This window comes from Solea senegalensis, linkage group LG15, assembly GCF_019176455.1.
Source record: "Solea senegalensis isolate Sse05_10M linkage group LG15, IFAPA_SoseM_1, whole genome shotgun sequence".
Classification (NCBI taxonomy): domain Eukaryota; kingdom Metazoa; phylum Chordata; class Actinopteri; order Pleuronectiformes; family Soleidae; genus Solea; species Solea senegalensis.
The window spans coordinates 21,787,602-21,804,755 of NC_058035.1; the positions used below are offsets into that span (position 1 = coordinate 21,787,602).

The window sequence follows — 17,154 nt, forward strand, 5'->3', positions numbered from 1 at the left end:
GCAGGTTACGCATGAGCAAGACCCCTTATGACCCCAACTGAGAACCTCTTGTCCCAGAGTACAAACAGTACTGAGGTCTCACATGATCTGAGGTTTCATATTAGGCTACAAGCCTCCTTGAGTAGATTAAGCCAACAGAATAGAGCCAATTTAGAGGCTATCATGGTGGATGTTCTCAAGACCCAGCTGCACCAAACAGAACACAATACAATCCTGGAAGAGCCCAATAGGGACTCTAAGTATTGTTTTCATGGAACAGCTGGGATCTGAGCCACTATGGCATGCTACAAATAACATCCCAAAATTAGAGGCCATGGATAAACTCTTATCCATTTTTTAAAATGATCCAAGTATAGAGGGATATGGAGCAGCAGGGAAGGATGATACGGCAACAGCTTGAATAGTTTTTAACCAAACGTTAATACCTAGTATTACATAGTAGTATGTAATATAGAAAGGAAAAGAAGAGAAGTGGCTCTGTGGCACAACGGATATCACATTGGACTACTAGGCACTGAGGTTGTGGGTTTGGGTCCCACAGGAGTTATATTTGGGGCAACCCATGTCAGAGTGAAAGAGAAATGGACTCATAACGGGAGAGTCGCCGGTAGAAATACTGGGACAGGTCAAGAGCTGGGATGCTCCTGAGCCAGGTACCCAACCACCACCATTGCAACTGCTCCTGCACCCGGCTGGTGTGTAAAGAGGATTAAAGGTTAAACACAGAGTTCAAATTCACTATCATGGACCAGTGTGTGTGCAAATCAAAAATAATTCAGAAAAATAATGCTCCAGGAGTGTGAGGTAGGAAAATCTGACAAAACAAGTACAAACCACAGTTCATTTCAAACAATATCGTTCTAATAACCACACTTATAGGTAATGCTTCTACAGAAAAACAAAACTTTAATTTTTGAACAGTTTTTTTTAATAATGATGATGCAGGTGTGTGAAAAAGAAAAAAAAACTACTTTTGGTGGTTTTATTAAGAGAGGCAGATGATACAGAGCTCATATAAACAAAGATATCAAAGAGACAGTACCTGAGAGGCATCAAGCTTTCTGTTTCTCCCACAGCACGAAAGAACATCAACCTGCATTACATTATCATCATAAAGATTAAGATATAACCAATATCAGTGTCTGTCAAACACATCGTCTTATCCACAAAACATGAATGCATTACATACATACTAACTGTAAACTACTGTATACTGGAGGCACACTGAAATGACGCAGACTTTTTGCTAATGTGTCGTTGTTTTCATTGTTTTAAGGAGCACTCGAAGCATTTTGCATCACATTCACACATGCTTGACAACTTCAAAATTGGGGGCAGCCTGTGGCCAAGTGGAAAGGGAACTTGTAACTGGAAGGTCACCGGTTCAAGTCCCCCACCAGATTGAAAGGGCTGGGGTACCCCTGAGCGAGATACCCAACCCCCATTGCTCCCCGGGCGCTGCTCAGTGTGACAGCCCACTGCTCCTCATTCTAGGATGGGTCAAAATGCAGAGAATAATTTCCCTAAGGGGATTAATAAAGTATCTAACAAACAAACAAACAAACCGGCTTAACGCACTATACGTCCAACATGGCGACCAAGTCATTAGACACCATTACCAAATAGCCATCACTCCTAGCATGTTTTCTGTCGCTCTGCGTACATCATCCTGTCTATCAATTGTGTGTATGGATGCATTTTACAGTACATCCGTTGGTCACACAGCACTTCTGTATTTACCAGTAGTTTGCCATGGCAAATGACCTGTACTTACAATTCTGTGTAAATAACACAACTGAACACTCGCCCCTTCACACCCATTCAAACAGCATATACATATTTACACCTGTTCACTTCATTGACACAGCCACCAGGAGAACTTTAGAGTAAAGTACCTTACAAAAGCTCACATGTACATGAAATGCTGTCACGAGCCAAAATTACATTTCTCGGCCAAGATGGCACTTGCTTCAAATATTATTTTACATTTCTACTACATAGACGACCCAGTTTTAATAGACATTCATCTTTCCAACCGTGAAATAGGTCCACTGTGTGACTGTGTAAACAGATGCAGGTCCCCACAACATGAGTAACACACACACACACACACACACACACACAGTGAAAAGTAAGAGAACCTGGAGAGAATCCATATTCACAAAAAGCTTAGCTCAGCTGTGAGCACACCAGCCACCAACGTCTTCATGTGATGTCACCGTCTGATTTTAACTGCACTCAACATCACTCGCAATTCTCTCTGGAACAATTGTGAATTGATGCAGAAAAACTGTACTGTACTGTAGAAGTGTTGGTTCTGTCTTTTTCCTCTTTCAGTTTGTTCCAAACTTTCTACAAATACATTTGTCGACCGTATAATGATTATTTAGTGTTGTAGTTTGACTGACATGCATTTAACGACATTTCCAATTACTGTGGCTAAAAACAGCCCCTCACTTTCATTAAAGCAGGTCCCTCTCAGTTCATCCCCCACGGAGCTTTGATTCATTACCAGTTGGAGTTTCCTCCAAGACCATGAAGGTGTTTACTCTCAGAGCATCAGGCAATCGCTTAGCAACAACAACAACAACAACTCACCCCCAGGGACCAGCTTTACCTGTGGACTCTCTTCAGTGACTACATGGAAGAAAAACAACAGCAAAGCAGTCACTTTGCTCTCCCTGCCCCCTCACATCCATGCTACCATCAGAGTCGGCCCCAAATACAGTCTGCACAACAGTCTCATCCAGTCTGAACAACTATGAAAACATCATATATTGATTTCTTATTAGCACGTGAAAAGATTCCAACAAATAAGCACAAACAAATGGCAGAGTTGAGTTTTAGGGAGATACAGGATAAATGTAAGGAGGCACAACAACAGCACGATTCTGATGAAGTGCAATCACAGCAAAAGTGATCTGATAATCCTGAATGCAAGAAAACACATGGATTCAGGCACACGACAGAATCACACAGCTCCATCCAAACACAACAAAGTCTTTGTTCCACTGATTTCACAGGTGTGCTTCCCAACACCCAGTGAAAGACAAAGAAACTGGCTCCAAAGTCTGATCAATGTGTGGTTGTGGTCATTTTGTCTTTGGTTTCTGCCTTTGTCATTTCAATAAGCCTCCATTAAAACTTATATCATTTATTTGAACAGTATTTTACACTGACTAGCAACAAGGTTGGGACCATTTCACATTGTTATCAATCATTTCATGAAAGATTTTGATATACGACAACATGTCACCATTTACAAAATGTGCTTTATCGCTCTCTCTCTCTCTCTCTATATATATATATATATATATATATATATATATATATATATATATATATATATATATACATGCGTATATATATACATATATATACACACATAAGGTTCAAATTAGAACTGCAAGTAACAATTATTTTAGTAGCCAACTAATCACTTGATTATTTTTTGATGAGTCCAATAGTCAGGATTATAACACGATTAGTTTCTTCAGAATAAATGCTTAACACTACCACAGACTCAATTAAGTACAAAATGATTCTCTAATAAAACACTGATTTCTCTGCTGGTAGTTCAGTGTCTGGATGAAGGATCTTATACTGAGACATGTGTGATGTGTTGTTCTGTTGGTGGAAAAGTAGCTTCAGTATAGACCAGTGTTTGTGGGAGACGACAGCTACTCCACTGCACTTCACACGTTCATCAACATGACTTATTACACGGCTCAGTTTAATACTCAATAGCTTCATTCATCAGTCTATTATTTCTGCACAACAGACGGTCGCTACGTGGAACAGACTACAACACGAAGAGCCTCGTATTTACCAATGGTTATTTTATCAAAGTGTTGGTTCAGAATACAGAGTGTATACAATGGGAGAGGAAGGTCTACTGCCCCCAGCACTTCCTGTAGTGTACTGCAGTAATGGAATGTGGTTCATTGAGATGTGGCGTTGACGATCGTCAAATAAGTCGCCTCGTCGCTGCAGCCCGAGTTCGAATAGTGAAAATGATGGTATTTAATCTGTAGGAGCTTGTTCAATACAACATGTGCGAAAAGTACCAAAATAACCAATTGACCACATTCACCCAAACTCTGTCAGCGACTGACGTGGATGCAGAGTGTGGATGAGGTGCAGAGGTCTAGTGTCCTCTCTCACATTACTTGATTTACGTTATGTTTTTTATTGATCAATAATGAGATTGTAAAGAGTAAGAAATATGTTTGTGATAGTTGCTGATTTTAAAGAAGCTTTTACAAGTCATAGATACATTCCTCCAATTCATTTTGTCTCCTGAAATAATTGAAATCCGTATGAACTGATCCCAACGTGAATCTCAGCACACAGAGATGAATCTTCAGAAGAGATCATTGGCTTCACAGCACACACATTTGTAGTAGTTCAATGTCCACAAAGACTGCTACTGCTCATATGACAGATGTTTGACCTTCAAATCCTTCAACACTCTCCACTTGGGATGTCTCAACCAGCTTTTTTGGACCCAGATCCAAATCTGATCTTTTTACCATTGAGTATCTGCAGATGAGTCCTGATCCATGTGCATATTTCCTTCTATAAGGGAGGATATGTCATTAAACTGCGAATAAAATGGTGCCATGTTTCTAAAACAACTGGTTTGGTTCATAAACACTGACCTCGTCAGGACCAGCAGCCCTCACGGAGACTAAAACCTGACCCTAATGAGGCAGAACCGGTTCCAGGTAAAGTTAGGGATAATGCTTTCTAGTTTAGTTTGTCCAAACGAATGAATGCAGTGTCATCATATCGTGAATATCCGTGCAAACCTGCATGTGTTTGTTTGTTGTCCAGAGAAAACCAACGAGAAAACTGAGCCATTGCATTAAAATATGATTTTTATATTGATAGAGTTCTGTCCTGCAGCAGCACGGTACAGACTCTGTGTGTGTGTGTGTGTGTGTGAATCAGACAAAGATCCACTCGTTTTTACTGTTATTACATGAAAAGAAGATTCCATTGTTCTAACGTTTCTTTGGACTATTCCATTATCTTTGCAGTTGGTGTATTATGGCTGTGATGAAGGGACAGTGTGGTGATGAGAGAGGCAGATGCTTTATAATGACACACAGATACAGTGTGGTGTAGTTAAGTCTGCTATTTTGTGCACATCCTCTTTTCTCCTCCTGATAACTCTTACTCTAACTCTGTCAGTCTGCGCGTGACATGTATCAGGAATCTTCTTTGTGTACAGATCTATATTGTGATCATGAGGACAAATGAAAAATCTTTTTTGATCTGATTTGGGTCCAGAAAAGGTTGTAGGTATATATTTGACAAACGCCTCACGTGGTGTGGTTTTCTCATTTATTTATTTTATATTATTGTGCGTGTGCGTGAAGTTCCATCGCGCTCGTACATCCACTGCAGTCACGAGAACTCAAGCCAACGCACATTTGTGTTGATGAAGATTGTCACCAAATTCCTCCTCACACCAGTTTGTTCATCTGTGTCCGACAGACGAGGTTCACGGTCTTCCTCAAACTGATGAGGAAACTGAGGATTAGCTATGAATGATGTCATTATGTTTGTGTTCCTTTTGTATTTCAAGCACTAATGAGGTTAAAAAAACACTGGAATGATCCATTAAAAGTTGGTGCTGATACACTGATTTACAGTGACGATCTAATGAAACGTCACATTAGCAGACTTGTGTTACAGTACACCCTCATCACGATCATCAGCTCATGCTAAACGACTTCTCCAGAGGAGGAGGTGAAAGCACAGGCTGGAGCGGAGGGAAAGACGGAGTCCTGCAGACAGAGGTGAGGATGAGGATGAGGTCTCCTGGGCATGTTGAAGCAGCAGCTGCATGGTGGTCAGCAGGAGTTTTGTCCCTCTCTCTCTCTCTCTTTCTTTGTGTTGGGTTGCAGAAGGTGAAGATGAAAGAAAGTTGCTGTGCATGGTCAGCCTGATGTCCATCCCTCTTTCTGTGTTTTCTCTCTCTCCCTCAATGTTTCTCTCTCTCTCTCTCTCTGAGCGGAGATGCAGGCTTGTGAGAGGCCGGTGATTGCTGGTGTGAGGGTGTTTAGATTGGAGATGGAGAGGCAGGAGGCAGAGGAGTCTTGGTGTGATGGAGGTCTATGGTCCAACATTTGTATGACTACTCTTAATCCACAGTCAGAGACTCACAGTTTTCCACAGGACTGTGTAAACTAAGGATCATTTCCTCTTTTGGACCAAAGAAAGGCTGTAGTGGAGTGAAATGAACCACTACAGAGAATTTAGACTGAAAACAGAAGCCTACCTTCACAAGGTCTTCTTTATTATAAGAAAGAATGATCATTCCACCAGTCCAGAGGTGAAGGAAAATGAAATAATAAGATGGTTTGGGTCTTACCTCGTCTGGCCAAATACGGTTTAGTGTAGTCCCAGCTCTCGTTGTCATTCTTAATCACATTCAGACGTGTTGGCTGTCGACACAAAGATCACAGTAAGCCGCTGATTATCGGACGACAGCACACTGTAAAAAACGAACTCTTCTACTGTGTTTAATGACGACATTGTAAAATGACAGTATGATTCCGGTTTGCCTCATCATGTTCATACATGTTCAAATGGAAAAAGCTTATTTTTAACACACACACATAAATATATATATATACGTGTACATATACATATGTATATACGTACACATGCACATACCAATCATTGCTAATGCAAGAAATGAAAAGGTATTGGTAGAAATGACCCAAAGAGCACTTTTTCTAAACAGTCATTTTATAATGCTTTTCCAGAAGTCGTGTGTGTGATTGATGTGTGCTTTATATTCAGTTTGGTCAGACTCCATCAATAAATCAATGAATTACATACTGATTTCACCCATTTCAGACAGAAACCATGAACCAGTAGCTCATCTTGTATCTATTGTCACAATAGTAACTATGGTTACTGTGCTTGCACAACTGAACCGACACACTGTGGGTTCCTGATGACATAACATACCTGAGGTGGACATGCTACGAGCTAGGCTGTCCAACACTTTGCAGCACAAAAACTGAAGAGGGTTAAGGAGAGTAATAGAACATCTGGGGGATTTTCCTGAGGACGAGCGGTCCCGTTACTGTCGGACCAGTTAGTGTACATAGTTTGCTTGCAAGTCATCTCAACCTCTTGTCCATCTCATTCAAACACAATGAGTAATGAGTTGGATAAATGGGGTTATTTTATAGGGCCACACGGTTGATGTAGTGGTTAGCACACTGGATTGTAGTTGGAACGAGGGCCTTTCTGCATGTTCTCCCTGTGTGTGTGCGTAGGTGTGAGAGTGGATGGATGTTTGTGTCTGTGGCCCTGCCATGTACCCCGTCTATCGCCCTCGGTCAGCTGAGATTGCCACAGCACCGCTGCGACTCTCGTGTGGAGAATAAAGCGGTAGAAAATGGATGGTTTTTATATTTACACCACTTCCTTCCTTCAGTTCTGCATCTCTTACCCTCGCATATTCAATCTTGAGTGTACAGCAGCCAGCGTAAATGTCAGCTCCATTCAGTGCAGCTTTGGCCTTCTGAGCACACTGCACTGACTCAAACCTGGGGAAATCGTTAAGGACGCAAACACAAACCCATTTCATCACATACTGTAAATGTGCAAACTTCCATAGTCAGTAAGGATATTCCACCATGGCCTGGATTCCATTGCGTTTGAAGATGACAATCCTCAGCACGCTGCCGATGGGATTACACACTGTGTACAGAACATCCTGCACAACAGTGGGGAAAAAAACACATATTTATTTCTCTACTATGTAAAAGTAAAAGTATAACCTGCACAGGTCTCACTCCTCCAGTGGTGAGACACATCTTTAGGACTTCTGTATTCTAAGAAACATTCAGTTTTTTATTATTACAACTGTTTGACATTCACTAAATGAATGACATCAGTGACAATGCAAAGAAATGTTCAGGTTACTCTCGTAACCACGGTTCTCTGAGTAGCATGAGTGAAGATGTCTCAAAAGGGGATGCGGCCCCTTGTATCCCCTTTTACCCTCAGAACCAACATGGCAGGCAAAAATGGTGGCCAAATAAACCTTGACAGTAGAAAAAGCCTTTTCCTGTCAATCATGTCCTGCAGGAAGGACACGATTGCTCCGACTGAGCACTGAAAATGGACTTCCTGCATGTTAGCACACCAATCCACACACACTCTCCACCTACAACCATCGAGAGACAAAGTGGACGATGCTCTAGCATTTTGAAAGGGTTTAATGACCCTCTGCAGAAAATCTGTGTGATTCAGACCTGTGTGTGTGTGCAGTTACCGTGGTAATAGGGTAGAGAGGATTCTGGATGGAGAGCAGGAGGACCTTGTTGCCACTGTTGGGGTTGTCAGCATTGGTTGGCCTGGTGATTCTCTTGGAAGTGGAATAATTAAAGTATGCCTGTTGGCCTGATGATTGGATAGAACACATATGAAGATTTGTGAAGTCAGTATTATTATTATTATTAGTATTATTATTGTTGTTGTTGTTGTTGTATACCTAATCAACCATATTAAAAAAAATGCACTTGGCACATGTGCGTTTAGAACAAAGTCCACAGCAGAAACAATATCTGCACCACATGTAGGGGTTAGTGGGGTTGTATTCACTCTCTTCAGGGAGTTTTTGCTAGATACTGAAGGTCAGAGAAGCAGACTAGCAGAACTTCTATGGTTCTTTTCCATTCTACAGTTCTAGCTCGGCTCGGCTCGGCCTGACTCGTCCATTAGGAGTAGTATCTGCAACATGCTGCTTTGTTTAGTACCTGCTCTGGCAAGGTTCCAAGCGAGCTGAGCCAGTACCAAAGTATGACTTCGACAGACTGACGGCCACTGGAAGAGTCACGAGCACGACTTCAGACACAGAATCAAACCGAACAATGCCGAAAATCCCCAAACATGCATAGATCTCCAACATTTAGCAAGAACAATTCTAAAATCTCAATCTCTATGCTTTCCCCATCACTAGTTTGTGTGTTTGTGTATAAAACAACGTCACAGCAATTTGGTGCAGGCGTGCTACGACAACCCGCCCTAGACTCAATCCATGTCTGAGACCAAACCGAGTAGTGCTAGAGCTGTATAATGGACAAGTCTTATCTAGAGTATGCTATAGTATGTTCACCACCTTATCTAATGGTTGAACAGCCTTTAAAACAGTAAACCATTTACTCTCCCACACCAAAGTCCATGGGAAACATTCAACGTCTACTGCTGCCTCACATAAGTCAGTTTGGTGAATGTGTTTCACTGAGGTTAATTACAATTAAGATTAAGATTAAGATTTCAAACCCAAAAGCCACAAAACAACACATTTGAACTCACTGATGGAGGCGACAGAAGGAGTTGTTGAACCACTGCGAGCAACAATAAAACAAATCAAAGATTTTGATGCAGGAGAGTGACACAAACTTCTGTTACATGCTGAAAAAAGCTGTCTAACAGTGGCATAAATCATGGAATGCATTCTGAAAATAGCACACATATAAGCAAGTAACGACTTTATTAGCTTAGCATCAATGGCTTTTTTTTCCTGTTGCCCCCATAGACCCTTACGAGAGCTACGTCACAGAAATGTGCATGTGCAGTTAGGGGTCAGAAAACACACTCGTACCATTAACTTGTATAACAGTCCAACACATAAGACGCCTCCTTGTAGTGTAGCTGGCTGTGAAAATAGAACCAGCTAGTTCTTCAGAATCCCTACAGGATCTCATCCCTTTAAAAAAAAAAAATAGACATGGTCTGTGGCTCCAAGCATTAAAAAGAGAAGACTGTGGTGATGCTACCGTGTTTGTAGCGCTCACTTCATTTCATGTAAGTTATCATTTATCATCTCCTTCTGTTAGATAACCATGAAAAGCCTGGATTTCACAGAAATGTGTGTGTCAGTGCACATATGTATATGAAACCTATGCTGCCTAAAGTTAGGTTGTAGTCTTGGACGTAGCTAGCTTGTAGTTAGCTGGCGGCCGGCTAGCACGTTGACAAGTAAACGCGGTGTGCTAAAAACATTCCTCTTTCCCGCGTGTACGGGCTAGCTTTATCTATAAGGTAAGAGTGAATATCTGACCACTTGCTAATATCATCTACCCAATCTTTTATGGAAGCTGGGTCAGGCAGACTATTGCCGTCGGCTAGTACTCATTTATTTAGGTATTGTTGACGGTCCTTTATCCACAACAAAAGAACATATTCAGAATGATTTGGTCCGTGGACCGTGGACGTACATGCTATTAGCTGACCCGTTGTGACGTTTTCTGACCCCAAACTGCGCGCGCATTCTCGCTAGGCTTGGAATGTTTGTGTACAATGAAAGGGTCTATTGTCAGCCATGTTGTCACTGAGAGCAGATGCTGATTTTGTGTCGGTTAGCTCACAAACACACCCTTCCGAAAACCAACCAACAATCACTGTGTGAGTGCAGTATTAAGAATCAAACCTGCGATGTATACAGGCTCCTTGGCTCCGCAGGACACACAGCGGTCAGCGCTCTCCACCGCAGAGAACTCCACCAGAGCCTGACGCTTGAACGGCATCATCATCACATAACTGAGGACACAGGAAAGCAGCTCATGCACCAGATGTCACACATGTCATCAGACTCAGGTACATTTAAATGAAATGTTGTGAATTCTTAGTCCTCTACACTCGGTGAAGGGTGTAGCCACCTCCCACTTTCAAGAGGCATCACTATCTCAAGGTAAAGGACGACTGCTCCATGAAGACACTCACTCAAAATGGAAGTAACCAAATTTAAACACAGCTGCTCCTCAGTGACCGGTCTGCAGCTCGATGCTATCGGCAAACACTATTATGCTAGATATTCAATGTGTGGCAATGTGTGTGTGTGTGTGTGTGTGTGTCAGGAGAGGTTAATGAATACTGCAAAATGCAGGCAGTGTTAATAATGGAGGATTCGTTTAGAGTGGAAACTGCAGTATCACAATATATTTCCTTCAATTATTCAGGACGTGAGTAAGTATCCGTACACCAACGCTGCTGAAACAACACTTTACCATTAACATTCACTTCTGTTCACATGTTTGTCTTCACAGTTCAAATACTGACACACATAGACACATAGAGTTTAGCTTCATTATGAGTCAGTATGTTTACATGCTCAGTCTAAGGGCCGAGCTAAAGCCGCAGCACGACTAAGACAGGCAATCGGACAACTTGAGTCTGAGTAAACATGCGGAGAATGAGGAGGAGACTAGAAAAGTGCGACATAAACACAGACCATTTAACATTTTACACCCTGAGTAACTGTTCGCTGTCCCGGCAACGAGAGAATGACACATGCTTTCAATCTTCGAGCTGATGGATGACACCTGCGTCTCAGGTGCATCTGCTCTTCCTGAGAATGGAGATCTCATTTATAAACAGTTTCAAATCTGTTGCATAATATTCAAACACGTCCTGTTCCTGTTTCGGAGCAAACATTTCACTCTTCCTGTTTCACTTCCCTGAATCCATTCTTTTTTTTTCTTTCAACAAGGATTCATTAGAACTGTATACAAAACCAAGACCACTGAAGCTTCAGGCTGAAGACCTGGAACTGAGTACAGCATAGACCTGAGGATTGAAGTAACTACCAAAAAAGAACCGTGAGAACTGGTGTTTTGTAGTGAGAAAAATATTTCTCTATACAGTGGATGCATAATCATGCGCACTTATATACTGCCTGTTTGTTAATATCACAGAATGAATGGTAAGAAAAATCAATGACACACACACATTACTTTTATCACGGTCCATAATTCCTTTGAATAAATTCCCGCCTCAAACGTCGTAGTTTTCATGACTTTATTAACAATGAGCATTAGTGTTCAACACATGCAGCATAGGATGGAAGAGGACTCATTAAATAGATGCTTATGAGAAGCAGCCTCTGCTTGAAGATGCAAATTCAAGAAAATATAGAATTTGACAGCCCTAACACTTGGGCCGGGTCCCCACTGAAATGCTCCGATAGTACTCGGTATTGAAATATGCTTTTTTTTTCCGTAACTAAGGAGTTAATCATGTGATGAAGATCTGATAATGCTGCCGGTCATTGGCTGTAACGTGACTCGTGACAAAGGGACTAAAAATGCCACCAAGGTCCAAAGTGTAGCTCCATTTTAACAACATTAATACCCAAATAAATATCTAAGGCCGGGAACATGATGAATTTAATGAAGCACCTTGAGTACTGACGGCGCTGTGTCTGGGATTTCAACAGGTACATTTACGTGTGTTGTATGTTTGTTTACTTAAGTTAACGTCACTGCAGCGTAACATGTGCTTAAACTGGGATCCATGTAACACTAACTCAAGATCTTAGTGTTAGTAAATGAAAAGCTACCTGAATATAGACAGTAACTGATTAGCTTGACCTCTGACCCTGATGTGAGGAAGAGGACAAGGCCAGTGAGTGTGAATCTGTTCACAGAAAGAAAATGAGTGAAGAAAAACAAGTGCCACAGTCACAACTTTCTTGTGTTGTTGTTGTTTATTGCTGGCCTCTATGGTGGAGGTGAGTCAGCTGTTGCTATTGTTGACCAGTTAAGCCTAGATGATGGTTTTGAGTTATAATAATAAAACCATGTTATTGTTATGTTCTGTGTTCCAATGTGAAACATGGAGATGATAAGACATGTTGATTTTAGGTAAGAACTGCTAAGAAACCTCTGTAAGTGTCATGTTCTGTCGTCCATGTTATTTTATTGTGAAATTCCCTCTTATTTTGTTTTTTTCTGCTTTTCTTACCACCGTTCTGCATGTGGGTCCAGTCCTGTACGTGATAGAAATTCACTTCTTCTTCTTTTTGCTCTACTTTTCCAATATGTCACAAAGCTGTGTATAATTGCTTCAAATCACTTCTTCTTCTTTTTGCACTGAAAATAATTTGTTGGTTTTTTTTAATGTAAGAAAAAAACTGCACTGAGTGTAAAAATAAAAACTCTGTTTGATGCACTTTCCTTTTTAGAACTGATATAAAACTGGTATCAAAAAAGTATCGTTCAGGAACCGGTATCAAAGTGAAGGTGTCGGTATTGGTACCGGTATCAAGCCCTACCTAACACACACACACACACACACACACACAACGAGGTGTTTGTTGTCTCACCATATGGCTCCAAACTTCTCCAGAGCATCGATCAGGTCTGCCTCCACCACGGCCTCACACAGACCCCTGACGTGGACCACAGGACTGGGAGAGATGCGATGAGAGTCCTCACCATTATCCTGTAACACACACAATTGTATTTATACATATTATACATATACTCCATTGTACACATGCTGAACAAAGTGTTAACCATAACCAGTTAATGACTAACCCAAACCTGAACCTCATAGCCCTAAACCTAACCATCAACACACAACCCCTTGGACAACAGACCTGACCCACGTGCACAGAAGCAGCCTAAGTAACATAAGTAACGGCTGATAAATAAAACCAGGTTATTCTGCCTTTATTCTTTCATAATTTCATTAAATTCATTCATTCATCCATCCACACAGAGCACAAAGTGATGACTCAGGTGTAAGTGTGTACACAGGTGTCTCATGTTTCTCCACTTTCTCCACTCATCGTTCATCTTTTCTAGCGTTCTTGTTCTATTCTCCCACGTTCCCTCTCTTTGTCCTTCTCGTTCACATTGACATTCCTTCAGGTCTATTTTTGGAGGCAGGTGGCTCATTTGAGAGTTTGAAGAGGGAAAACAGGCCACGGGTACTCACAGTGTTCTCTGCTGACCCTCTGCTGTCTGCTCACACACATTCACGGAGTTCTGTCCATTATCCATGGAGTATACAGATCTGTAGTGATGTGATTTAGTGAAGAGGAAAAAGGGAGTTCATCTATCGTTTCACATTTTCCTTGTTTGACTTGTTTTCATTGACTTGTTCGTACTGTTGTTGTTTCTCTGGTCTGGCCCAGGAGCCGGGTTAAGACCGATGCCCTGTGTCCAAAAGACTTCATAGTCGCAAGTTCAACGCAGATTGTACTCAATTCCCTTGTAAGTCGCTTTGGATAAAAACGTCTGCTAAATGACATGTAATGTAACCTATTTCATATATAACATGAAACAGGAAGTAGGATTTGCTCTGGGGGTCCCCGTACAGATGGTTAACGGTATTGTCTCCCGAGCCCTTGACCTGCCCTGGGATTTGAACCCACAACCCTCCTGTTACAAGCCCAATTCCTTTCCTCTTGGCACTCACAAAAGAAGGACCCACATGTTATCAGTTATCACCAGGCACATTTGAATTATTCTAGTTTTTTGGTACATTTCATGTAAATCGTGTAAATCACGAGACGAGCTGTGGAATAACATCCGTCTCAGGTTACCTCATCACAACAGTGACAATGTACCCAGGACTCATTAAGAGGACATTTGAGATCAAATTACGCTTGATTATAATGTGACGTGTGTGGAACAGGAAAAGAAAGTATTATTTACACTTCCCTGTGTTTCCCACTGCTACAGTTAACAGAACATTCTTTATTTTTTCAAAACACCTAAAATACTTCCTCTCTGTGTGTCTGTCTGTCACACCAACACATGGACAGCCAAACTTTCAACAGACTGTAGGACAACAGTGTTTATCACAGATATATATAATTACATACATATATACAGTTGTGTGCAAAAGTGTTTGCCCCCTTCCTGATTTCTTATTTTTTAGCATGTTTGTCAGACAAAGTGAAGTCGGTCAAAGATCCCAAAACAGGAGGACATCATGCCGCGATCTAAAGTAATTCAGGAACAAATGAGAAACAAAGTGATTGACATCTATCGGTCTGGAAAAGGTTACAAAGACCTTTCTAAAGCTTTGGGACTCCAGAGAACCACGGTGAGGACCATTATTCACAAATGGAGAAAACATGGAACAGTGGGCAACATTCCCATGAGTGGCCAGCCGACAAGAACTATCTAACTTATCTAAGAGGTTACAAAAGAACCCAGAACAACATCTGAAGAAGTGCAGGCCTCACTCAGTGTTCATGACTCCACCATAAGAAAGAGACTGCATGGCACAGTTCCAAGACCAAAACCACTGAACATTAGGGCTCGTCTAAATTTTGCCAAAAAACATCTTGATGATCCCCAAGACTTTTGGGAAAATACTCTGTGGACTGACGAGACAAAAGCTGAACTTTTTGGAAGGTGTGTGTCCCATTACATCTGGAGTAAAAGTAACACCACATTTCAGAAAAAGAACATCATACCAACAGTCAAATATGGTTCACACAGGGCCATGTAGGTTTAGATTTTTTTTCCCTCCCTTAATAATAAAAACCTTCATTTAAAAACCGCATTGTGTTTACTTGTGTTGTCTTTGACTAATATTTAAATTTGTTTGATCATCTGAAACAATTAAGCGTGACAAACATGCTAAAAAATTTGGCAAACATATATATATATATATATTTATATATACTGTATATATATATATATAGATACATATACATATATATACACATATTATAAATACAGACAAATATTTATTTTAATTCGTATCTATGTCCACAGTGGACCAACCTGACCGAATGTCAGAAGCCTATAAGCCAGGGGTGTCAAACTCATTTTTGTTCAGGGGCCACAAACAGCACAATTTGATCTCAAGTGGGCCAGACCAGTAAAAATAGTAAAATAATAGCATAATAACCTATGACCAACAAATACTCCTTTGTTTTACATTTAATGAGGGATATTTTTAAAAAACATGACATTTCTTGAGAAATATAAGTGCAATTTCAACAATATCGTGCCTAAACTTATTATTTACGCATCATCTATAAAGGCATAAACATTTAGTCACAGGTATCTGGAAGTGAAAAATATTGCATTTGACCTTACGTTTAGATTGTAATCATAGTGTGAAATTTTGACAAATTCATCCTGTGGGCCGGATTGGACCCTCTGGCGGGCCGGTTCTGGCCCCCGGGCCGTATGTTTGACACCCCTGCTATAAGCCATCGTTAACTAGGACACGCTGGTCATTTGTGAATATTTGGTATACGTTTGTTTGGTGGCTGTAACGCGTCACTACGTCCCTCAGTCTGCTGAGCTGAGTGTGCATGACACACTGAGCACACAGATACCTGCATTTATGACATTTATAATCACGGTCCATCATAAAACATCGCTAACATAAACACACTATAATAAGCTAAACTTTGATTTTAATATTGAGCCCAGCAGAGAATTTACCTGCTGAAGAAGCTGAACTCTTACACTGTTTAAGTCCATTTTTACTAAATGTTTCTTGTACCTTTAAGGATAAAAACACCAAACGTGCTCCAACATCATTGGAGTCAGGTAGAAAAATCTGAGAGAAGCAAACGCCAGCACATTGTAGCTGATGAGTTAGAGACAGAAGGTCCCAGACCATAATCATGGTATTCATGTGTTTCTTTATCCATTCATTTATGCATACATGAATGTTTGTATAGTTAGTTATATCACAGTATTTTTCAAATGATCTATGGTTTCATGGTATACAGCAGTATAGTCCTCCAGTGAGAGACATGTGCAGTTGAATGTGTGTGTATGTGTGTGTGCCTAACGGATGCAGTGTGAGTGGGTGAGTGTGTGTGTGCGCGAGAACGTAGCGGCGAGTGTGAGTATATGTGTGTGGAGAGCGAGTGCTGCCACCCTCACCGCCCTCACCGCCCCGGGACCAGATATTTCTGTCTATCAGGGGGTTGACGTCACGCTCTCTGTCCACAGGGGGCAGTGTGCTCACCTGTGTGTGTGCACGTGTCTGTATCTGTGCACATCGGAAGTTTCTTACGTACTATACAATGTAAGATCATTAAGATAAACTAAAATAAACATTTTAGTTTATATATCTTTATATATATATATATATATATATATATATATATAGACAATAACCATATATATATATATATGTACATATATATATATATATATACATATATATATATATGTATATATATATGTATATATATATATAAATATAAAAGCAATAATGAATTCATGAATTATCAAATCAAAAGGGTCTAACTGCCTTTCTGGAAGTGCATTATCAAGTAAACACCTTTAGCTAACCACTTAGTCCTAAAGGTTTATTTCAGCCAAATACTAATAATAAATAAGAGTTGCATGT

General features: G+C 40.7%; 1 protein-coding gene across 1 annotated transcript in view; it reads right to left on the reverse strand.

The window, feature by feature from the left end:
* The window catches only part of LOC122781685 (heterogeneous nuclear ribonucleoprotein L-like), a 31,823-nt gene that overhangs the window by 10,258 nt on the left and 4,411 nt on the right, over positions 1-17,154 (reverse strand). The window contains exons 2-7 of the mRNA XM_044045631.1: positions 13,139-13,257; positions 10,466-10,575; positions 8,306-8,433; positions 7,659-7,744; positions 7,478-7,574; positions 6,383-6,455 (exon numbers count right to left, since the gene is read on the reverse strand). Of these exons, the coding sequence (XP_043901566.1) occupies positions 6,383-6,455; positions 7,478-7,574; positions 7,659-7,744; positions 8,306-8,433; positions 10,466-10,575; positions 13,139-13,257 (613 nt within the window). The remainder of the gene's footprint in view (positions 1-6,382; positions 6,456-7,477; positions 7,575-7,658; positions 7,745-8,305; positions 8,434-10,465; positions 10,576-13,138; positions 13,258-17,154) is intronic.